We start from the raw sequence: 26,562 nt of genomic DNA, 5'->3' as shown, positions 1-26,562 counted from the left end.
GCATTCAACAAATTTTCTTCAGGATGGTTTAGACAAGGGTCTTGCTCGCCCTTTATGTTTTCTAGACTCAAGGTGGGCATTTAATAAACTGTATCAAACCTTTTCCAGCACATTGGGCTCTAAATACGGATCTAGCTTTTCTAGTATCTGATTCTTATGAGCCTCTGCAGGATATAGCCTTCAAATGGCTTACATTTATAGTGGAATTTCTGGAAGCTATCACATCTTTTGGTCAAGCAGAACTACATGCTCTGTGAAGAATCTTTTGTAAATAAATATATACACACACACACACACACACACACACACACACACACATAGTGGTATTAAGAATCAATCCTACTATTCTGCCTAAAGTAGTATCCACTCTTAATATCAATCAAGAAATTATACACTACATGGACAGAAGTATCTGGATCCCCTTCCAATTAATGTGTTTGGCCAGTTCAGCCACTCTCTTTGCCAATAGGTGCATAAATTCAAGCATACGTATACCCATACAATCTCCATTGTCTCTCCAAATTTGAGCTTTCTAGTACGACCCATTCTACAGCAAGTGACTTCCACAGGATGCCAACATTTCAAAAATGTCAGTTCATAAAATTTTAGCTCTACTAGCCTGCTCAACTGTAAAGGTTGTCACTGTGATGGAAAAGTCTAGAAGTAACAACAGCTCAGCCAATAAGTTGTAGGCCACACAAGCTCACAGAATGGGACCACGGAGTGTAGAAGTGCTTAGCGTGTCCATGTTTGAAACACTCACTACCAAATTCCAAACTGCCTCTGGAAACAATACCAGTACATGAAGTGTTTGTTGGGAGCTTCATGGTTTGGGTTTCTATGGTCAAACACCACACACAAGCCTCAGATCACCATATGCAATGTCAACCGTCAACTGGAGTGGTGTATAGCACACCGGCATTGAACATTGGAGCTATGGAAGCACATTTTCTGGAGTGATGACTCACGCTTCAAAATCTGGCAGTTCGAACGAATCTGGTTTTGGAGGATGCCAGGATAACGCTTCTGACCAAAATCTGTACTACCAACTGTAAAGTTTGGTGGAGGAGGAGGAATGGTGCGGTTTTTCGTAGTGCACCTCACTTCCATGACAGGAAAATATAATGCTACAGCATCATTCTAGAGAATTGCTTACTTTAAAACCTTGTGGAAAGTTTGAGAGAAGGCCATTTTCGGTTTCAGCATGACAATGCCCGCGTGCACAAAGCTAGGTCCCACAAATATATATAAAAAAAAGTTTACGGAAAAATTTGACTGGCCAGCACAGAGCCCTGACCCTAACTTTATTGACTGAGAGCCAGGCTTTATAGCCCAATCTCCCTAATGCTTTTGTGGCTGATTTGAAGCAAATCCTTGCAGCCATGATACAAAATCTAGTGAAAAGTCTTCCAAGAAAAGTGGAGGCCTTTAAAGAAACAAGGGGAACCAACTCAATATTAATGCCCATGGTTTTGGAATAAGATTTTCAACAAGCACATATGGATGTATATGTTAGTGTGTCTACAAACTTTTGGCCATGTAGTGTACTTTTTTCCCTCCATGTGCAAATAAAGGAAAACAACTGCATATCCTGAAACTTGTTTGGCCAATTTCAAGTTAAGATTCTAAAAGACAGTTTAACCTTTTTATTCTACATACAGGAACCAGTCAAGTAAATGCTCCATCTAAACATTCTCCTTCAAGATGAATCAAAGAGGTCATTGTGCAGGCTTACAAGAGTAACGGACATGCAGAGCTAGAAATAGTAACAGAGCACACTCTGCAAGGGCAGTGGTGACCTCCTGCACATGGAACGCTCATGTCTCAGCAGACTACTTATTAAGGCAGCAATGTGTTCATTCTTCTTCTCAATTTGACATTTGCTGAAGCTTAGTTTGGAAGGAAATTCTTCAGCGAAAAAAAAGTTGTTGCTCTGATACTGGCTCTGTAATGGTTTATTGTGATATAATCATCATCATCATCAGCTATTTATATAGCACCACCAATTCCACAGCACAGTACAGGGAAATCACATCAGTCCCTGCCCCATTGGAGCTTGCAGCCTAACATACACACACAGCCCAAGAGAGATTAAGGCCAATTTAATAGCAGCCAATTAACCTACTGGTATGTTTTTGGAGTGTGGAGATAACCCATGCAAACATGGGGAGAACATACAAACTCCACACAGATAAGGTCATGTTTGGGAATTGAACTCATGACTCCAGTGCTGTGAGGCAGAAGTGCTAACTACTGCACCACTGTGCTGCCAATGATACCTACCTTTGTTATATATTGCGTGGGTACATGTCATATGTTACAGTTCCCATGAAATCTTGACAAAAATGGAATGATTAGTTATTTCCTTTAGACACAATGGCAGCTGGATATTTTACACCCATGTTGGTTTTTTTAGAACAGCTGTGGAAGATTCTCAAAGGAGGAGTCAACGTATATACCTTCTGGGGACATTTCTAATTCTATCCTGCCTATTCAGCCGATTAAGGAGTTAACCCATATGTTACAGCTGCCATGGAGTCTTTTAAGGAAATAAAAAAATTACCGTAATACCTAGTCCATATTTACACCATGAAGAAGACTAATAGAACATGGTACAAAAGTATAGTTGCGGCAACAAACAATTTAAAGAAACGAACCCTGACATATAGATACCCTCCTATGTTTGTATGTTATATTGCCAGCAGTGATCCAGTGGCAACTGTAGCTTTATGTGCACACTTTTTTTTTTTTTTTAGCATATTGTCAGGTAGACCCCAAACCTGTTTTCACACAATACAACAAACTGTGCTTTAATACTTATTTTATTTAGGACTTTTAACATGAGTTCATAATACACAGCAATAATCATTTAAAGAATTAAAAAAACAAAAACAGAATTGGTTCTCCATTTGGATTTGGAGGTGATTTATTGGCACACAATATAACAGAAAGTGGCAAAACAGCTAACCAAATATCTTAAAAGAAATTGGTCGCCTAACTGCTCCAATACATCTTGGAAGGAAATAGATCATGCCAGTCTTGTGAAAGATCAGGAAACCACTAGGGGAATAAAGCAATATAAACCAAAGACCTTTAGCTGCTGTCAGTGAGAAAAATAGGAACCAATGACCTACATACACCAATTTTCAAGAGGACAGCATTATCTTGTCATATGTAAGATACCTGGAAAATGTGTTCTATTACAGTTATAAGCCACTTGCACCCTTATCACAATAGTGTAAATGCTGCCAGGCGTAATATTCAAAGTGAGAAATGGAAAATGTAGAATTTAGGAGCTAGTTTATCCTTGTCACATTAAAGTGTGATACATTGAGGGGCAAATAAACTTCCCACAAAAGGTACCGCATTTGACATAAGGTTTAGGCACTTTGCTTCCTGTGGTTTCTCTAGCCTGGTACCAGCCAAACAAAATAAATAAAACCAAACCATAAGTCTTTGGGGTTTGTACCCCTATTGATGTACACATTATTTAACCTTTTAAGCTCCACTGACCATATATATTCATAAAACTTATAAGTGCAGGAGATTATTTACAGCTGCAGTGGGACGTCTCTGATCCTGAGAGTTTTTAATTCGTATATGCAAATTTTGTTGCAGTTAATGCACTGACTTGCTCTTAAATAACAACTCAATAGAAAAATTTTGAGTCAGGAAGGTTTTCTCATTAAACCCCAAATTCTTTATTTGTGTGGATGTGTAACTTTCTGATAATTTTGGATGCATGTATTGTAAATTTAAACCACTCTGTGTCTACTGTGCCTTACAGAGTTTCTCAAATTGCAAATGTAGAAGGAACTTTTAACTTTCTATTTTTTTAGAATAATAGGAAAAATAGATTTAGTCCACCTGTCACCTACACACAGTAACCATTTTGTGCTGAACCTATATCTATGAGAATGCAGCTTATAAAATCCCCGGAAACTAGTGAGGTATTTTGTCGATATTGTTTATTAGCTAGGATTTTAATACAGACTAGCCCAGTAATGCAGTTTGAGCTATGATCTACATGTGTATAGCTACACAATTAGCACAGGGTATTTCCACTTTATTTAAAAAGGGCATGAAATTTAAAACAGACTCATGCACACAACGCACTAAAAACTGGCACCATAAAATACTGTCATTTATCTTGAACACTATTTAGAAAGTCTGTAATAAATTTCATAATACAGAAAACCATACACAAAAAAACCTCTGCATACTTAAATTATGTGCGTGTAAACAATAAAGCTTTTTTTTTTTTTACAAAAATAACCCCAAACACAAACCTGTCATTTTGTCGATCCACAAAATAAGTGAAATCCTTATACTTTCATTGAAAGTTGGGGGTTAGCAGTTTTATGAACACAATGAGAATATAGCAAATTATTTCTAGACATTGGTACACACATGCGTGTGTAGGGGAAATAGTTTATATACATTTGTTCAATGCTCACTGAAATATTCCAGATATACCGACAAACCTTGTAGCTTTGATGGTTGTAGCTCAAAAGATATCTCCCTTCATTTTTTTTCTAATTATCAGTGTTTAACTCCGGTATTCTGTAACTAAAAAATAATAAATTCACGTTTAGCACTAGATGTTACATTTTAATAAGGCTGAAGTTGTGTTCTCTTATTTCCCTCACCCTGACTAGCAGGATGGGGTCAGAAGCTTTTCTAATGAAGAATGCACAGCACACTCCAGCTATTGTAAAAATTGGCATTCTGGCTGACAACTTGCCTTCCCTGCAAACTGAATAGATTTAACTTCATATTCTGACCTTTTATTACCATCAACTGACATGATCACAGACATCAAAGTACATGTCTAAATTTAGTATCACTTAGATGCTTGAAACTTAACTCCTTTCTAAAAGGACGTTTCAGTATACAGAACTCCTGAGGCAGCAGAAAACTCAAATGTATTTTCTATTCAGAGGAAAAAACATGCCTGAAAGACTTCTATTGAATACAAAGTAATATTGCTTATTGTACATCGACAGATAATCTCTTTTTAAAAGCACCATAAGGTTTTTTTTTTATCCCAATTCTAATTCCATACTCAGGTGAGGTAAATAAGGACTGCCTCATTTACCACACTCCTATTTCTGCTGTGATCGGACACAAAAATGCTTATAGGTGTCAGAGCTCTGTATTTGGTTCAGTTTAATAATATAAAAAATAAAGACTTTTTTTTTAGGAGTCCATCAGACACGTCAAAGCCCTAGAACAAAAAAAAAAATTCTGCACATACAAAATGTTGAGATGCAAGACATCTTTTAATTGCCATCTGGAATCAAATTCATCTTTCATCACCTTTCACCCAGTGTTAATATTTGTTCCTTTTGTCTCAAGTACACATTTAGCCTTATGGGTTGTTTTTTTCCCCTTCCCCCAAATAGGCTCCAAAAAGATCTGGCTTTTTGAGAAATGCCAGGAACAGGTCTTATTATCCACACAACTGGATGTAATCGAGAGATATGGGGGGGGAGGGGCTATAAAAAAAAAATGCAGTAGGCTATTTTACTTTGCTTTTTTTTTTAACAAAAAATAATCCCATATGGACAGAGCCTAAAGCAAGCCCTAGGTTAACCTCACATCATCTTCAACCACTGTTGTGAATGCACACAGCTATTCACGCCAACGCGGGGCATGCTCAGCAACTTCATTCATCATGCGTTGGCTATGTGAACGCTCCTTGTAATCATCACAACTCTCACTGTCCAAAAACATACTGGTTGGTTAATTGGCTTTTGACAACAATAGACCCTAGTGTATGTGTGATAATAAATTTAGAATGTAAGCTCCAATGGGGCAGGGACTGATGTGACTAAATACATATATTACGCAGCAGAGAGCAGAGAATGATTGGCGATACGTAACTAATAATAATGCAGCATTCTGTCATATCTACAAATACTCTACACTTCTGTCTGTCAAATAACCTGGTAAATTGTGCTTCTTCACATCTGACCATTGTGCTATACACAGAAACAGATGTGCTTTTACGAAGGCTAAGTAGTAAATAGAATACAAAGGTGTAGGTCAATTGCATAATTATTGTCAAAGATGTGTACAGTATATGCATATGGAAATCACTTTAATAGGCAACTAGCAAAGTATACCCATCTTAAACACAATATAGCTTTATGTTCCAAGTAATGCAGTATTCCATTTTACAATGAACCACTTACAAGAGTACTAAAAATACACACACATTAAAAAAAAGGTGTAGGTAGAATGGATACTTCCATTTAATAACACTGAATAAATCAGCCACACAAGCGAGCATGTTCAGAGGGCAAACATAAAATACTCTCCACTACAGGATATGGTTTCCTAGTGTCATGGTATTGTGTGTCATGGCTTTAAAGATACAAGTTTCTCAACATGAGAAAACAGTTTAGTGTACAGGCTCAGGCTGACCATTAAATATGCCTTAATTAGGCTCTAATACCGTGGCCAATGCATGGAAACCATGGTAAAAAAAATGGCTTTGTCTACCTCTCATAACTAGTAATCAATTATATTCATATTGTAAATTGTGTACTTATATAATATAGGCATGCTACATAAAATGTGAATGTACTGTGAACCCCATATACTCTACATAAATGTACAATGGTTGCAATAATTTCAAATACTATAAATATTTTATCCACTTTAATTCTGAAGCAAATGTCCATCAGAATAGAACATGACTACATGTATGAACTCCTGGAAATTATGTATTAAAAAAACATGATTACTGCTATTACTTCAGAATGCACTGTATTTTCTCCCTACAACTACGTCTATGATGTGCATGTGTGCAGACAAGTGATTAAAACCACAACCAGGTTCTAAACAAGAAAAGGAATAAAAAAAGTAAATGTTTGTTCACACCGTACACCATTATATACAACTTTATTAAACTGTAGGTCTTGGCCAGTGATTTCCTAATATTTACATGATAATAAATGTTTGGGTGACCTACTCCTATTTTTTTTTTTTTTTTTTTTACTGATCTACATATAAGTTGAGGGAAATCACAAATTTTACTCCAACACTCTAATATATTAGGTTACACCACTGCATATGCTTTTTCCACACTATATCTGTCTCTTTTTCTGCAAAAGTGTATTCTACCAATACCCTTAAAATCAGTAAGGGGTACAAGTTACCTTATTAGTTCCATACCAACCACTTGCAGCAAGATGGTCCCTCTTTGTGGACTTGGGTGAGGCTTATGGGGCATCATTGTGAAATGTGTGAGTTTGGGCTGATAGGGGTGTTTTTTTGTTTGAGATAGAGGTGTGACTTGCACAGATTGGGGAGCAAAGTTTATTTTATTCTGATTTTGCCTGGGTAAATGTTGTGAGGGAGGTATGAACTAATAAGGCCTGTATAAACTAAGAGAGATATATAATGGTCAGAGAACTCATCAGTGACCTCAAATATCCATAGTTTATATTTTGCATATTTGAAGACTTCAAATTACTTTCCAGTAAATGTATTTGGCAAATGAGCAAATATCCGTAATACTAGTTACTGTACAGAAAATGTATAGCAAACAAATGATTGTCTAATACAATAAAGGAACACTTTGTAATGTTCAGGTCCTCTTCTATTAAACATTTTGATCAGCTGACCGACTGTTGATCGATCAACTAATCAATAATATGGTTGTTAATATCAAGCTTTTCTCTATTAAAAGAGTGATTGTGATTAGTATTAATAGTCTTGTACTTGAAGCAGCTATAGAAACTTAAGGATAATAACAATAACGTAGGCTCCAGTAACATTTGGGCACAGTACTTACATGACTACCAAGTTTTGCCCTGCTTTATAGTACATTTAAGCTGTATGGTTGGATTACTTCTGGGGCCTGCTAGTTTCTTACTAGATTTACAGGCATGTCCAATAACTATCCAAAAAATTCCAGTGGGATCATTATTGGGCAGCATTCTTTTTTTGGGCCATATACGCTGGGGGTATTTGGTTCATTAAAGCCTGCATACTTACCTCCCAACTGTCCAGATTTCGGTGGGGCTTAAGGGTGGAAAATGTTCGTATTATACAGTAAACTGAACAAAAAAAAAAATTCTCCACAGCATATCTGCAATAAATTTCACTCTCCCAATTCAATTTGTCTTGTAATGTTTCAGTAACAATTTCAGTACTGTGTAAATGGTTTCTCTCCAGACATCAAACCCATTGTTTATCATAATTTAAAACTAAACTAAAATACTTAAGGAACCCTTTGCATAACTTAATCAGCAAAATGAAGTCAATCTCTGTAGTAAAACTTAGGAAAGCCAGCCACAATGCTCTTTGGAAACTGGTTTTAAGCTTGCTTACTGTAAGACTGGTGACACTGATGGTATCCCTCCACTCAATAGCACATGCAAATCTATAAAGAAATCTAATAGTTTCAACAGAACAACAAATCACTACTTAGAATCTTTACATTTGATATGACCCAGAAGAACTTTGATAACTTCCTCCATGTTTCGCCTTCAATTGCTTAAAAAGGTAAGACAAAATATACCACTATACACCACAGAAAAGTACACAAACACCCCTTCTAATTAGTGTGTTTGACAATTTCAGCCACACATTGCATGGTCTTATGCTTGATTTTATGAATATTAGCAATTTCCATTGTCAAACATTAGCAGTAGAATGGGTCATACCGAAAACTTTTGTGATTATTTAACATGGCATTGTCATAGGATGCCACCTTTCCAACCAATTATTTCATCAAATTTCTGCTTTGGTCAACTATAGTGCTGTTATTGTGAAATGGAAGTGTCTTAGAGCAACAAAAGCTTATCTGCGAAGCAGTAGGCCACACAAGCTCACATATTGGGATGGGGTGCTGAAGCCAGTAAAAATGAAAAATAAAAGAACACCTCCAGATTAATAACTATGTTTTTGGAATGAGATGTTCAACAAGCACATATGAATGCAATATTTGTGTGTTCACATACTTTTTGCCATGGAGTATAGGTAGAAAGAGTTTTAAGAGATATTAATTACAAAAATGCACCTGCTAAGATTTCCCATGTCCAGCCATACAATTTTAATGCGGGTTAGTCACACTGAAGGAACTGCAGCAAGCAGCACACCTTACTCCTTCATCTTTAACATGTCCAAACACCTCAGCTTGGTGTCAGGAACCTGCTGCTCTATGTCACTAACTGAACCCAGCTAAAATGGATACTGCAGGAGCGTAAAATTAAACAGAAGTGTTGGGCTCTTTGAAGTATTACAACAAAGCAATTTAGAGGTTATTTTCTGAGACACATATAAAGGCTATATTTAGATTAAGCAGCAACAATGAATACTAAGCAATGAATATTAGCATTAAAAGCCACCCAAACCATCTGCAATTGAACTGTGATAGTTAAAAGGTAAACTGTTCCTGAGATCACTACTAGACCGCAAACAACTGGCAATATGTACTCGGTGCCAATATAAAGTCACTAGCATGAATCACCAGATCTTTTTGCAAATCTAAACGATTGTCTCTAACACATCGCCAGAAGCGCCACCAAAATGGCTAGAGGCACAAAGAAATACACAGTGAAATCATTAGGTCATATTCTTGCAAAATAAAAACTAACATTTGTAACGGTGTCCATTACTTAACTGGTTTTTGTACCAGTATTTAAGTAAAAGGTGGACTTCCTACAAAAATGCAAAGTATTTTTACAGTTCAAGAGAGTCAGTGGTATACATGGCTATCATCATCTTTGGGTTTCCTCATATACAAAAGTCTATAATAATTCTACAGACTTTAGTCTACAAAGCAGCAGTTAATTAAAGAATTATCTCTGCACAACTATTTTACCGTTTTATAACTCTATACTATAATGTGTCTTAATAAAACTATAATGATGTATTTTTTTCACGAGACATTTTGGGGGAACAATGTTGGAGCTTTGTCATGTGCTTCCTGCTGAAAAATGTTGTCTTTGGCGCTTCAGAATGTTGTCAGATGTGTGATTTCTGTGACCAGTATATAACGGCCCAATGAAAGACTTATTAACCCTCTCTTTAGGCCTGCACTTTGCAGGCAGTGTCAGCATCTGGTCACACAAAAACAAATAAGCTCTATTAGCATTGTCTGCAATCACATTGCGTGCATAGGCAGATAAATGCCTGGTTCATGGCACAATTATGTGCTGGTAGTGTAGAAAGTGTCTGTCTAACATCCTTGTGCAATGACAAAACAAGTGAAGATCTAATAAGGTTTTCAGATTATGTTGCTTCTATTTGTATAAAATGCACCTGTGGAACAGTTAGAGACCAGGTAAACCTGAGCAAGAAATAAACCACTGCAAATTTAACACAGGAAGAAACTGGTTGATATCAAATTTTTAGACTAGCTTGAATTTTAATGACCATCAGGTACACCAGGATAAGGGTGAAATTGAGCTCATAAATGTCATAGAACCATTTTTTCAATTTTTTTTTTTTAAAGACCTCTTGATTCCAATGAACAAACTTCAATAACCCAGAACTGCTCGTGCATCAGGAAGATAACTTTTAGCACTATTTCTTTTAATGGCAAAACAAACAAAAAGAAAAAAATGAAGTGTTTCTAATGACAATGATCCTCTTCAGTTTCTTCATGTGGCCCCAAGGGGCTCATGTAAATCTGGAAAGCCCCAACGGTTCTGGTCAGGGAAGTGTTTGTTGTTGGGCCCTGTAGGGTCATCATTCAGAATAGTGCATAATTGACTCCACGTAGTTGCCTGGAAAAAGCCCCGTCACCCCATTCATGACTCCTTCGTACCACCCATCGTCGTTCTTCTTAATCACATATATTATGGCTCCTTCCTGAAAGGAGAGCTCGTCCTCTTTGTCTTTTGAGTAATCATAAATTGCCACAACTAGAGGGGAAAAGAAATGAAACGAGGGTGTAAAAAATCCAAAACAGTGTCTGGTGAACACCTGAATCGAGAAAATATCAGTACATGATGTGTAATTACATAACTTACAAACATTATTAACTGGACCACTGAAAACATTGCAAACATATCAAATCAATCATCTGTATGGCAAATGTTTACAATGCTGCAAATTCAAGAACTATGTTTGCACTGGGGAGAGTAGGATACAAACACTAATGGTCACCATCAACTACATCAAAAATATTCCTGCATTTTTTTTTTTGAAAGCAGGGAGAAAATGCACCAAACAAATTCCCTACAACAGTACAAGGGAAAAATTATTTACTTTAGTTCTATACGTACACACATTTGTACAACACTGGTCTTCTGATATCAGGCCAATGATGCACCAGTGGAGGTGGGCCCTGTCTCATGGTGATCATATTATGCTCACCCCCTAAAGGAGCAAGCTCAGTTCAGGTACATGTTGGAGATATATATTTATTTTCGAGAACAGAGTATTTTATTAATTACATTAAATTTCTATGTTTAACACAGAAATACTATTAATAGAAAGTCAACAAAGCCTTTTAAAATGTAAGTAAATCTGCCTGTTTACTTATATAATTTGTGGGTTCTGAGTGGGTTAGCACTCAGTTGGTATGATAAGGCTGCTTTTTCTGAATTTTGGAGCATTCTAGCTAGTATCTTTTTGAAAGCATTTAAATATGTCTGCATGAACACTGTGTGGTGTGGATGGATGCAAGACACACTGGCTTTAAACAAGAAAAATCCTGTCACATACCCTTCTCTAAGTAGGTCCTTGGTGCCCAAGGAGGGTCTTCTTCAGCATATGGGTCACTGTACTCTACCACTGCAGCTTCCTCCTCTTCATAGTCTTCTGGAGGTGGTGGTGGGGGAGGAGATTCATCAAATACAGGTTCTTCAGCAGGAGGAGGAGGAGGCGGAGTCTCCGAAACTAGTTAATAACAAAATGTCACAACTGGTTATACCGAGAGCAAAATGATTATTTCTACCACCTTTTGTATTTCATGCAGAAAATATAGTTAGTAGTTTGCCTGTCTTCTGCTAGAACATAGTTAAAAAAATTCACGAAAATAAGGCCCACAGGAAAATTGTGCTACCGACAGCTTTGCAGAAAAGGAGGTGTTTTCTTTCATCTTGGAAACTATACTAAATAATTGACAAAATTAGCTATGGGCAAAATCACAGTATCTACACAAAAACCTGTGCAACATTTTTAAAAAATGTCCCCAGTGTCTTCCAGTTTACCTCTACTCTAAGGGGCTTATTTACTGTAAGTTTGAAAAAGTGAATATGTTGTCTATAGCAACCAATCAGATTCTAGCTATCACTTATTTAGTAAATTCTACAAAATGACAGCCAGAATCTGATTGGTGGCTATAGGCAACATCTCCACTTTTTCAAACCCACAGTTTAGTAAATATACCCCTAAGACTCTTTCTACTGTCATAACAACCAGTAGAAACTACCCATTTATAAAACACATTTACTGCTTATGCATATAACAACAAAATTTGAAAAAAAATAAATAATAATAAAATGTACACTAAACTGTATTATCCACTGATGTTGGGAAAATTGCAGCGACATCGAAATATGACCAATGCTTAAGATGCGGTTGTAACAAGCACCTGTGATCTGGAGAGGTCCATAGGGGGAACTAATCTATCTACAGTGCATGCTTTTACTAGCATTAAAACAATAACAAACGCTAAATAAAGCTTGATTAATGACAATGGGTAAGGGGCCAGAATGTTAGAGTTTGCACAAAATATGTTTACCCAGAATGCATGTTTACAAAAGGTATTCAATTGTATATTAAAAACAGATCAGATCCTCTCATTCTACTTTGAGCCTTAATGAAACACTTTAAACTGTAAATATGATAACTGAGCATTTTGAAAATAAGACAATTTAAATTACAATTCTAATCCAATTACAAATAAGAGGCTTCTCTGTAAAGCTCTCTTTCACTTTTGTGGATTAGTGTAAAACAAAATAACAGGATTTTATTAATCCATAAAAGATAAAAAAAAAAAATCTCAATAATTTAAATACAAGCCAGGGGATGGTCTTTTTTTTTTTGGAGAGCTATGAAATCTTCAAAAGTTATTCACATGTGCAGACAGTATGAGGACCTCTCATATTAGGATTGCGTTTCACATAAACTTACTGTTTTCTTGAACTCGAGCCACAAATCCCATCAGAGGCAACTGTGGAGTTACCTGCAGTATGGAAGGGGGAGGAGGAGCATGTGATACTGTGAGGAAAGGAGAGCTTATTAGTAAACATACTTCAAAACAAAACTGCAGGATACTGCGGATGACATACATATCTATATATGATGAGAAGAACTTCAGGAATTATCAGAAACATTAATATAATAAAAATATTGTAGCATATAAAACAAAACAGATATAGGTAAAACAGCCATACATTCTATCACAGATCACTTCTAACAAAACATTTGCACATAAATGAATGAGATTATTTTCACCCTCACAGCACACTCTCCCTGGCTCTAGTCTATTGCCCAGAAGAAGGAAGAGCAAAGGATGCAGCCAGCTGTGCAGACAGATGCTCAGGCTGATCAGTTGTCTGAGTGTAGAAACTATGTTTCTCCAGCAGAGATTCTGATTGCACAGTCTGGGGGATAAGGAGCATGGGACATAATTTAGGAAGAGGGAATATTAATATTTTACTTTTAGGATTAATGGCCCCTTAATGGAGCTGTATTTCAAAAACAAATCAAATCAGTTATTAGTTAGATGGTTTCATTTTAACCCTGCATATGTACAGTGGGACGGCATGGCTAGGCTTTGCTACTGCCTATAAATGGCAGCAGGAATTAAAGATTTTGGGCACTTACAAAGGAGCTACTGGTCTCTGAAAACCACTGTTGCTCCATGAACTAAGGCTGTCAGTCACAACACACCACTTTAACTAATCACTTCTTATAACTAATAAACATTTGTTAACAGAATTAATTTTACAAGCACATCCCACACAGAGAGCGAGATGCTGTTTGCACTAGTGTGCAATGGTTGAAGTGGGCCGGTATATGGTAGTATGCCAAACCTCCACTTCTCCTATTGCTTTGATCATAAAACTATCACATTCCATTCACTTACATTTTCCATACTCCCACTTAAATTTCCACTTTGACCATTGTTTGCATCACAATACAACGCGTCTATCCCTAGACAAGTCTCTGACTTAAAATATAAAGCAATGAATACATGTTTCCACCACTCTAAACTTCCACTTTAGGAGATGGGAACCTCCCACTGCCCGCTCTGGCACCTTTGCCGAGGTGGTGAGGACTCATAAAACACAATGGTTGGTAAATAAGTGGAGACAATGGCCAGAGTGTATTGGTGTTTGGAGAAGGCACTAGTACCTCACAACCAGTGTGTGACACACTCCCTTCTGCTCCTGGGATCACCAAAAGTCTCCCTTCTCCTCTCCAGATATCTTTTCACACAGTTACTTCAGCTGGGCATGACATCAACATCATGAACCAGAATATTACATATGACTCTTGCCCTCATGGACATTAAGAAAAGTGGGAATGTTCCCTGTACAACGCGCAATAGGAATCTAAGGTGGGCTTAACCTTAATTCATGCTACCAGGTACCAACCACATTTTGCAATAATTTGTTTTAATAAAATTATTCTATTCTGAAATTAAGCCTCAGTTCCCATTTGATAGTATTTAAGAAGCATTTTAGAGATTACGTGTTGGGTTAGTTAGGAGGTGGGGGGGGGGGGATTTTATTGTTTCTGGCCCTATTCCCTCGATCCTGGCAAAATCTGTATGTCTGGTATTGTCATAGGGAGAACTGGGCAATAAAACTTTGAGGTAATTTTCTGGCGTTGCACTAATTGCGTAAATCTACCTATGAAAATAATTCAGGAAAAGTATTACTTTGGAATAACAATTTTACTAAATTCCATAAAAAGATATTTAGACTAATAAGATACCAAATGAAAGCCCTCACCCTTCTGAAAAACATAAAATTCAGTTACACATATATAAATAAAAGCCAACTCAGCAAAAAGCACAAATATCATTCCAGTCATTATGGTGCATACTACATCAGGTCAATACGGTTTAGTGAGCCTATTAAATACCCCCCTAAAGGAATACACTTTTTTCTTTTGGTTATTAGATAGGGACATTTTATTCAGAGGTGAACCATTTTTTGGTTATGACAAGAATTAGTGATTCAGAATATACCATTTATTAAGAGAAGGCTGTAAATTATTTGGAATAAATGTTCATGTGTGGATCCAAATCTTACAGAGACCAAATTTCTCATCATCCTAATTTTCCATGTATTCATAGCTCAAACTCTTCCTTATTTTTTGATGTATTTTTAACTTTAAATGATTTTGCTTAAAATCATCTGGTAAACTCTGTCATAGCAGCTTTCTCAGCTTTTTATAGACATATCTGGCTTTTTTTCCCTGTTAGGCTGGCTACACACTATGCAAAATTTCTCCTAATGCAATACCCTTAATGATTTTACCAATAATTGAAGAGAATAAAAAAAAAAGTCCCGAACAGCATGTCAATTCAGTGACACACTATGCATGTTTTACTTTCAGATCTATGCTCTTGATCTTTTCAGCCCATGGTTATGACAGATGAGACTGTGAACTCTATGGAGATCCTGCCGGAGGACATACACACTGCAGACTTTGAACATCATCGTTGTTTGATTTTTAAACCGGACTAAAAAAGTTATTCAAAACGATTTGCTGTGCTTTGAAGTGATAATCGTTCATTGCTGCAGCATACACACTAATACGATATCAGGCAAAACGGTCATTTATCAAGTGATTGGCCCGATAATCGGCTTAAAACACTGTAGTGTGTGCCCAGCCTTACTGTTTGCACCATAGGCTAGAGGCACTCCGCTCACTGGCCTTATCAATGAGCCAATTACCATTTTAAACAGCAATCCAACATAAAATATTTATAATACCAAATTAAGTAACTCTAAAGCATGCATTATTCTTAACGGTCCTTCTATAAATTATCTCTTTTACAAAATCTCTTATAGCAGATCATGTGACAGAAAAGGGGAGGATTTTACATTACACAGAGCAGACAGTGCTCCAAGGGATGTTCTTAAGTCTCTCTGCTCATTACGTCATGTGCCATGTGACTGTGGGGACCATGAGTAGAATTTTAAATAATTTAATAGCAGACTGAAGAAACAAATGAGCAGTAAATACCAACATTCTTGTTTTAGCCTGCCACGGCGATTTAGAAAAAAATAAAAACCTACGACACCAATTTTTTCATGGGATTGTGACTTTAAAAAGCAATACATCATTTATCCCAATCAGTACAAAAATATTTTTTCCGTTTTTAGGAAACAAACCCCATATTGCAGAAAAAATAAATACTAAGGTTCACAAACTTTCTTTTACAATGTATAATTAACAAGTATCATCCATAAACAAACAATGCTAAGAGAACAAAGTCATGTAGCAAGCATGCATTTCTGATAAACTATGCACTAGCACACCTGGGAGATAACTTAATATTGGATTTCTACATTTTCAATTCCTTGTCATTCCTCTCATATATACAAACATAGTCACTATAAACCTTGTTCCCATTGATTCTTTAAAATTCTATAAAGTATTCCCTTGCTACAAAATATAAGTTAATCATATGCAGGGAAAATATGCCAGAAATAAAGACAAATGGACATTAAAAGACCAGAACCCTTGTAATGGAGCAAGTGATTGGGTGTTTACACTTGCTAATAAGAGTTGTGTGTCTTGAGAAGATTATTTTTCCCAATATCTATGTGCTCTGTGCCTTGTGAATGACATCCACTCTGTTAATTCAAAATAGGTTTAGGACCCTTCTGCCTAAGGGGAGCCTAATTTTTATAGTAATTTAATTCCTCAGTCTCAAGCAGATTGGTTGCTGTGGTTCAGTGCAAATGTTGCACCTACATGCAACATTAGTAAATGAGTATTATTTAGTGGTGCTAAAAAGATGTTTGAACTACTAATACTGCCCCCATCATTGGCTGCCTTCCATTCCACTCCCACGTGCATGTATGTGGGGGTAGAATGGAACAGTTTTCCTTTCATTTTCTCCCTCATCATGGACGAATAGATAACATACCCACTGTTTTAGCTTCCTACCTGTTTCCACAGATAGATTTTTCTTAACGAATAGATGCAAGGAGAAAGGGTTTTTGATTTTCTACATTTTATTTTAATTTAGTTTGAAACTGTTTATTATATAATCTGTTTGTAACCATTTTGTATAATGTTACCAATTATTCAAATAAACATTTTAGTGCATTTTCATTTGATACAACTTTTATTAATACTGTTTTGCTGCACGGGATTTCACCATTAGAGGCTAGGCTTTAAAACGTAACACATATTTAAAGTTATGGCTAAGTGTCCAGCAAGTCAGGAGCAGGTAATTGTTCAGTCATGGAGAGACTGACAGACTGAAGCTGTGCATACATCTATGCAATTACTGTGCAGATCACACGATTCACAACAGTTTGTTCAGATATTGCAGGAGTGTGTAGGCCAGAGGCGGAACTATAGGCTGTGCAGCTGATGCATGGCACCGAGGTCCATGAAGATAATGGGGCCTGCTGCTGCTTGCTGAACTGCCAGCGTCGGACAGGCCCGCCGGACAGAGCCTCTCTCATAGGAGCCCCCGCTAGTTGGATCACCTAGTAGTTGGTGATCTGCTTCTTCTTTTTAAACTTGACCGACTGTGGGGACCCCCTGATGTGCAATGACATCTTGTGCAGGCCCAGTGTGCTTTCTTTGGCTGCGCAAGATGTCATTGCGCAGGGGGAGGTGCATTGAAAGATGCATAATTGGGAGGAAGCATGAAGCAGAGAGAGAGAAGCAAGCAGAGAGTGAGCAGTCATTGTGAACCAGAGATTGAAAGTGAGTATTGAAAAACATAACACTGCTCAACAAAATTTTACTTTTTTTCTGATGCCCAGGAACATTAAATGGATTTGGGGTATATCAGTGGTGCCGATTTCAGAAATGTAATCCGTTTTTCGCAACTTGCTACAGTTCTCGAAATATGCGAGGTACTATTCTAGCAGCTAAGTTTTTCTGCAACATTTGCGTTGCTGATATCCATAGGTGGGTATTTTTTGGGTTGTCTTTTTAAATTAATGTTCCCTTTAACATAACATGTTGTGCAACTTAACAATTTGGTCAAACATATAATGTCAATAACTTTTTTTTTCCAGAATAAATGAATTCCTCCCGTAGAAGCTGTTTGAATGACCCAGACATATGCGGAATCAGTGGCCATTTATATAAATAAATGGTGATGATGATGATGGTAAACGGAAAAGCTTAAGCTTTGGTGTGTCATTTCTGTGCTTTCAATATTCAAGGTTTTATTCGGTACAAGAAGCTCAAGTATGATTATCCTGACTTGGAATCAGCCAGAAGACTTATACCGCATGGGGAATGTTGAGTTAATTTCCAGAATAAATCAATATGGTCTAGTTCAAATTTAGATTTTGCAATAAAAAGAGATTAAAATATTTGATCTTAAGTTACAAAGTTACTATAGAGATAGTTCAATTCCCATACAACCTGCAGACCCATGATTTCATAGCAGAGATAGCTCAGAGTTGGCTGCAAGCCAACTTAAAAACTTTTTACAATGGTGGGTGTGTTTACAAAATGTTGTCATCACAGCAAGGATGGTTTACAATGAATCAACATTCACTTCACGAATCTACTTTCTTAGAAGAGATGTTTGCACAAGATATAGTTCCTAGCCTTTTCACAGTATTTTACCAGCAATTCCTCAAACAATATGTATAATAACGATAATATATAATATTGTAAATCAGATTGCTTACAATAAATTCTATTATAAATACAACTTTAACAGGAAGATGTTCCTGTGCCAGTGTTTACCACCCTGCCATCATGTTCCGATGATGAAGAAATGAATGACTTTGGTACTGCTGTAGGAGACATCAGTGGAAATGAATTTGAAGGCTGTACCTAGACACCTTAGCCTCTCTCTCAGGAGGCACTGAATGACCTGGTACGAGATTTAAATCTTTCAAAGCAAGCAACTGAACTTTTAGCTTCCAGACTGAAGGAGAAGAACTGTCTGAAAGACCATGTGAAAATTACACATTACCATACAAAAGAGAAGGTGCACTTCTTGCATAGCCACCTAGACAAATTCCAACACAACCTTGGTGATTTTAGTGAAGAACAAGGAAAGCGGTTTTACCAGGACATCAAGGTGATGGAGGAGAGATAACAAGTTTGTTGGGACATACATATGATGGCGGACTACTGTTAAAACCTCCAGTGACTGTTCTAAGTTACAGTACAAAAGAAAATCCTACAGGCAACGTTATTGAAAGGTATAAGAAAATTGACAATTGAATATTGCTTTACAAATGATTTTTACAGGATTTTCTAACTTACTAGTTGTAATTATTGTAAGGAATTTTGTGTGTGCTTCAGGAAAAATAAAATGTGTTCATTTTGTGCAATTACCTATGTATTATTTACGATCATACCAATGTGATAACGCTGAATTTGCATGACCTCTCATATCTCAAAAACTGTAGCCCATCTGGGAAATCTGATTACATATTTGGAATTAGAACCAACAACTGGTCCTAAAACAACTTGTTGGGCAGCAAAAATGCTGTCGACCAGTGTAATTTATACAAGATTTTTGTAATAAACTTTTATTAAAATATAATTATAATTAAGGGCGTGCCGTAAGTGCGCTCTCAGTTAAGCGCACAACTGAAGTATGCTAATTTTACAACCATTACTGACATGACCATGTATTTTTCTGGTAGGTCATGCCCTTCTTGATTGTCAAATATCAGAACTGTTCGTTTAAAATTGAGACTGTTAGCACCAGAGGCAGAACTACAGGTGGTGCAGGCGGTGAGCGGCACAAGTGCCCAAGTAGATAATGGGGACTGCTGCCACCACCGCCAGTGTCTCTTAAATTAAAAGAAAAAGATATACTTACCAATGGTGAAGGGGGGTAAGTGGCACAGTGTGATACAGAAGGGGGCACATATATATTTCTAATTCTTATACTTGCAATTACAAAACAATACTATAGTTTTCGTGTGCATGAGGGGGGGGGGGGGTGCACCCAGGGATCAAAGCAAATTAGCAAATTTTTCCACCTTGGCCCATTACTCTAGTTTCGTCTCTGGTGTAGGCTCCCACAATCATGTTTTAACGTACCAAAACACTTTGCATCTGTTGATGTGGTTTTATAAAACTTCGTTAATCACGAACTATGGAATTATGTCTGTCAAATCTAGAAGTGTGTACACACTCTCAACCAGTAGCGTAGGTAGATATCTCTAGAGTGTACAGTCACAATCTTGTCAGCTGATGGTTATGAGATGAAGAGCACAGATCTGAAGGTAAATTGTGTAGGTGTGTACACATGAATCAACGTGCTAATCTGGAATTTCAACTGTTACAGAATTACATCTGAAGATTACATAGGTGTGTAGTCAGTTTAAGGGTTAGCTGCATTAACCCTTTCAATTCCCTGTACAGAACATACAGAACAGTAGTCCATATTTGCCAACTTTTTAATGTTCACCTCTGAGAGTTCCTGGGAGGGGAGGTGGGGTGTGTGGCTGGAGGGGGGACGACTCGGCAAATTGTATAATTTTGGCCCCGCCCTGTGACGGAATGACGTAATCAGGGACAATGTGACGCGATTCCCTAAGATTCGCATCACAAAGGATCTAATCCTGCCCACTTCACTGGCTGCTTCTTGTGCTTCTCAGCTCACCATCTCTCTCTATCCATTCATCTATCCATCTTTCTTTTCAATTGTAATGCAACTTAGGTTTTTTTTTTTTGTTTTTTTCTGTTTGGTTTTACAACAAAATAAACCCACACACAAGAAACAATTACTAGATTTCAAAAACTGAATAAAAACCCCCCCAAAAAATCCGACACCATTATCAGAGTCCTTTTTTAATGCAAACTATTTCAGAGTTTTCATCTACTGGCAAGCATGTCAAAGAAACAAATATTGTATAACCATAATTATTTTGTACATTTTCCTGCTTTCAACACATATTAAACAATGAAAAATAGGACACTGACAAATATTTAATCTTGTACATTTAGATGTTCTGTAGGCCACTGAGTTAACCACACCTTATTTGTTCCCCATAAAGGACCACTCATTTCATAACTTTTATCACATTTGCATTCTGGACAGGACACTGACAAGGAAAGTAGTGCTGACATGCTGCAAGTTCATTGATCCTGCAGCAAAAAAGCTTTGTGTTGTTACAATGGCGAACTTGGTGTTGAATGTAGCTAAGTGCACAGGTAAACAAATGCATGCTTCTTGCCAAGTATGCATGTGCCTTAACAGGGATACTTGTTTAATGGCAAATACTGTTCAAAAATAATGTTAGTTTATCTGATCAGAAGAGAACAAGTCTATAACTGTAATCAAAAAGACCAGTTTAAAAGATGATCAGAGATTTGTGTTGCAATGTAGTAGGAATTCTACAATTTAAAGTTGTCTGAAATACATTGCTTATAAATAGTATAGAATTTACTCAGACAAGCTGGCTAAAAGATTGGTCATGTTTCATAAATGAGTAAAAAAAAAAATGCAGTTATGGAGAAGTCACTACTTTATTTGTATCAATCAGTGCTCAGTGTAAAATGCATCACAAGTAACTGTGCAATGACAATCACTACTGGACTTGTGAGATCTAAAGCACCCTATCCAAGTTTATCCTACCCATCTAGAAGTACCATAAATATCACACCAACCAAACTCAGCAAATTTCTTTAACAAGTGTAAAACTTTCCATTATAAATCACTGTATAACATTTAAGAGTTAAATTGTTATGAAAACTCCAAAGGAACTAGAACCAGTCGTTTCCATTAAACACATTGCAGGTATGCTGACAGCAGCAACAGACTCAGGTGAAGTTAAACAAGCCAAAAACAGGGATTCTATTAAATGAAAAGCAGGGGACCCATCACTTTTAAGAGGATAGTTAACTTACATCAGCAAATAACATATTCAATGTGTATATACACAACAGATCTGCCGCACGAGGACTAATGTTTGCTATCTGTAGGAATAAGGATGATGGCAAAAGAGGAAGTCACAAAATGATTTCACAATAATCATGATAAAGAACAGTGCATGACCACGGATAAACCCATATGATTAGGTTTAAATTTCTAATTTTAAATCAGCATGATGTTTGGTTTGTACGTGATTTAACACAATGTTTGCATTCACTTCCCTTTTCAAATATAGGAGAATTATGTTATATATATATATATATATATATATATATATATATATATATATATAATCTCTATATCTATATCTATATCTCCTTTAACTGATAAGTGTTTTTGCCTGTGCGGGTCAAACAGATCAAACCGATCGTGGACATCTGTAAGAATGATGCAGCCACAGAAAGACAAAAGCCCAAAGCTTTCTAAATTGCATGATTTGCTACAGATATTGGGATCCAAAGGCACAATGTTAACACATCACGCAGACAGTAAAAACCTTGACTGGTTTATGTCATACAACTTTTTCAGGAAGCAGCCAACAGATGGTATAATCACAAGATACTCCAATATGTGCATTTATTTACATATACTTAAGATTTGGGATACTTTCTTTGAATATGAGTTTTAGGGACCGCTGTCCCAAACTGAAAATGATGTTAAATAGTATATGAATGTGGCATTGCAAATCTGTAGCATTAAATAGCTTTAAAAAAATAAATAAAACCAAAAAACCTGTTGCCTCTACTTTTAATTTCAAAGACTTAAGTAACAGATATATATATATTTTTTTTTTTTAAGCATATGCATCTCCACTAATTGATCACTGGACCATTGATGTAGTTTTGTGGAGACCAGCCATACGGGGGAGGCATAATATGGCTGCACAACAACCACAGGATTTGACTTTTCATTGTTTAGTTTAAGGGGAAGGAATTGAAGTCTCAGTGAAGTGCAGTCAGAGCTTGGCAGGATGCTGGCATACTAAATCACTGGTACAAGCCTAAAACACTGATGATTCTGATACTGTAATATCCAGAAATGTGTGCAGGCGCACATCACATGAAGCTCAGATAGGACTATCAGAATTTAATTCCTCCACGACTTATTAACTTGTTTTTTTGAAAGAAATAACTATGCAAATTAAAATGACAGGGTAATCATAGCCTATTACCTGTCATTTCTGCTTTTTCCTATGTCTTCACAATCTTTCTAATTAAAGGAATATCAATATAAAAAAAAAAAACCAAAAAAAAAAAACCTCAAATGCACCTAAATATTGCAGACATTCTTAGAGAACACATCGGTAGGTATCCCTCATCTACAAACATCAGTCAAGAATATGAAAGCATATTGATATTTATAAAATAGGCCAAATGCCTTTGCAGGCTACTTAAACACCTGACCAACAGTCAAATGCTCCTTGTGTTAGAGTAGCTAAATCACTACACAAACATTTTTTAAATACATAATATTCAAACTAAAATAAATCATTATCTGCATCTACTATTTTTTTATGATACATTTCCCCCCCACTTTTCTACTGGGTCCTTTCCATGTAGTTGATAAGAGCTGCATGAGCCAGGAAATTCCTTTGCTGAATGGCTCTTCCTTTTGCAGACCACGGTTAGCACTAACCAACAGTCATTTCTCCCACTTTTCTTCTCTTCCTTCCTGATCCTAGGTGGCCCTTTATATACTGAAGCACAAAAGTGCAAAGCAAATGGAGATCTACGAATAGTTGTTCCACCCATGATGGGAGAGAAAGAATCTTGTGTGCCTGTAGTGTACTACAAGAGGGCAAAGCCAATGAGTGATGAGATAGCAAATCAACATAAGTCATAGGGTAGCTGGGATTAAAAGAAAACATGGAAAAAGGACAAAAAATTTTTAATTTTTTTATCATTTAAAATGTATTTTTCCGCTTTAGTTCCTCTTTCAGTTATGTTAAAAGTCAAACATTGTGACAAATGGGAAGTGAATCTATTTTCCTTTATAGCTTATAGCTTTCTACTGCATAGATAATGTTGTAAGATGTAAAGGTTAAAAGGCCACTTTGGATTTAACCATGCTAAGTTCCCGCATCTCTGCACCACTCTTACTATAACTCCTGCCAGTTCATATTATATTATTCATTCTCTCTCTCTATATCTATATATCCCCCCTATCTATATATATCTTCCTGCTCTTGTGAGTCATATTTTCTGCACTGGGGATCCTGAGAGAGAGATATTGTAAAAGAATACATTCAGTTTCACTTTAACCCTATAATACCTACTCCCCATTCCGATAACATGCCTATCCACTTGCCTGTCTAGGGGTTCCCTCTACTACTATTTATCTACTCCTTATAGACATTAAAATATTTTATGTGGATTGATTTAGTCTTGATAGAAAAGCAGAGATCAGGTGGGATTCTTTTTCATTCCACAAAGCAAACATGCAATAATATCTGAAAAATTCTGAACACAACCCAATTATTTCAATAACCAGATGTTGAGTTCCTTGAATCTTCTCAAATTAGATATCATACCTGCTGTCAAAACATTTAACTCAAATAGTTTTTTATTCTATGCTTCCAGAACCCCACCCTGGCCACAAATACTGAAAGGCAACAGACATGGGTGTGCATTCTCAGCATATTTAGTTGCATTGGCGATAGAGCTATACATCCGGAGTGAGCTTCAGTAGCTAAAACTTAAAATTAAAGTTTCAGAACACACACTTATCTAATCTGCCAACTTCCCTTCCCAATCGTCTGCAAATTCTGTTAAGAGTTTGGGGAGATCTCAGGACTGAAAAAAAAATACTCAACATAAAAAAAATGGGTGGTTCTCAACTTTGATTTGATACATATAAAACACCACTTACTATATTTTGGTGTCCTCACAACATTTTTAGATAGTCTTTATAAATAGAATTACCAACCCTTGATTAAGCAGTCACTTGTGTGTAGTGGGACTACATTTGCTCTTTTCGAGTCTTCTGGAATTACCGTACTCCTGTAGCGAGTGACTGGTTGAAAAGTATGCATATTCGACAATACATTATATACCTACGTTATATAATGTTAGTTTATTTCCAATCCCTATATGTATTTATACAAAATTTAGGAAACACCGTCTCTTAACAGCAGTATTCTCATTCCCTTTGAAGATGAATCTCACAATTTTCATGGCGAATCTGAAAGGCCATTACTTATCTACTGTGAATTTTGATCTTTAATAAGCTGATTTGATTAAAAAAAAAATTAAAGATATAATGCCTCCCCCAACCGAGGTGTTCAAATGAATAAAATGTTTTATTCTTGCTAAAATAGCACCAATTGTTAATGTTACACCCACCTATTTTGACTATATTTGGAACAAATTTACTTTACAGAAACTACGATTTCAATCATCTGCTTAATCCCTAACCATCCCATTGCAGATACCAAATTGCCTTTATGCATAAATGGGAGGATGATTTAGAATTCCAATACGGATTACTCAATGACAACATTGTTGCACCACTTAATCTAAAGGCAATCATGTAAAAGTTAAACTCATCCATTAAAGATACTGAATTCCATGACTATTCTAACACTCCCTATTTCCAAAGAATTCACCATTATTACTTTTTTGGGGATGAGGGAGGAAGGCTCATAAAAACACTGTGAGCAAACCCCATAATAGTAGTCGTAGTACAAATTGAAGATCTTTTCTGAACCGAAGTGACTCAAATATTGTGTGCTATGATTAGAATAACATTTTATAAAAAAGTTGCTGTATTTCTTTTGACAAAAGTTATAAACCCCACTGACAGGTTCATACAATTGACAGAACGTATACTTCTAACTACAAGGTAGAAATCTACCTCGCTCTCAATTGATACAGTTAAGAATTTAATAAGGACCTATAAAAAATAAATAAAAATCAATGCTTTTTAATGGACATTAAGTTGATCTATGATCACATTTGACAGCTTTGCTTGGAATATTCTGGATCTCAAAACTGAAACAGTGTCACTATAAGGCACGCTTCTGTGGACTCAATATACTCTGGCTGTCACAGTTCCAATTTGATCCAAATTCTTCCAAACACTTTTCCCATATTTCCTCGTTCCTATCATTTACTTTTTCCGATAATGTTATTTTATGTTCCGTTTTAATTTTTCAATGTATTTATAGACAAAGCTGTTCTCAAATTCTTGCATGACCTCAGCAGTCTTATTATTATACTTCAAAAGAAACTGAGAATTCAACTACAGGAAATTTTGAAAACCACCACAGCTGATGTAAGCAGGTTTTATGATGTAATTAATAGTGGGATGAAGTCTTTTGAATGCATGTACACGATTTCACAATTTGAAAGGATGGTGTTCTTGCTTGTCTCTTTCTTAGTCTCACATGTCCTGTATTCTGTGCTCTATTTGCTGTATCAGCATTTGGAGATTTTATTTTATTTTGTTTTAGCTACGTGTTGTTCATCAGAAGAAACAGCAGTTACAGAAAAGTTGGACTGTTAAAAACTTATTTAGATTACACTGGTATT

At 36.4% G+C, this 26,562-nt stretch overlaps 1 protein-coding gene across 23 annotated transcripts in view; it reads right to left on the bottom strand.

Annotated features, from left to right (window-relative positions):
• Positions 1–2,908: 2,908 nt before the first annotated feature.
• Positions 2,909–26,562, bottom strand: part of ABI2 (abl interactor 2) — an 82,285-nt gene continuing 58,631 nt past the window's right edge. For all 23 annotated transcript variants that reach the window (XM_075180167.1, XM_075180161.1, XM_075180168.1 and 20 more), the window contains 3 exons: positions 13,102–13,188; positions 11,689–11,862; positions 2,909–10,883 (listed from right to left, as the gene is read on the bottom strand). In XM_075180167.1, the coding sequence (XP_075036268.1) occupies positions 10,708–10,883; positions 11,689–11,862; positions 13,102–13,188 (437 nt within the window). In that variant the 3' untranslated portion in view covers positions 2,909–10,707. The remainder of the gene's footprint in view (positions 10,884–11,688; positions 11,863–13,101; positions 13,189–26,562) is intronic.

The sequence above is a fragment of the Mixophyes fleayi genome, chromosome 7, assembly GCF_038048845.1.
Source record: "Mixophyes fleayi isolate aMixFle1 chromosome 7, aMixFle1.hap1, whole genome shotgun sequence".
Lineage (NCBI taxonomy): Eukaryota > Metazoa > Chordata > Amphibia > Anura > Limnodynastidae > Mixophyes > Mixophyes fleayi.
The sequence above is the reverse complement of the archived record's forward strand: the minus strand, read 5'-3'. Positions and strand labels throughout refer to the sequence as shown.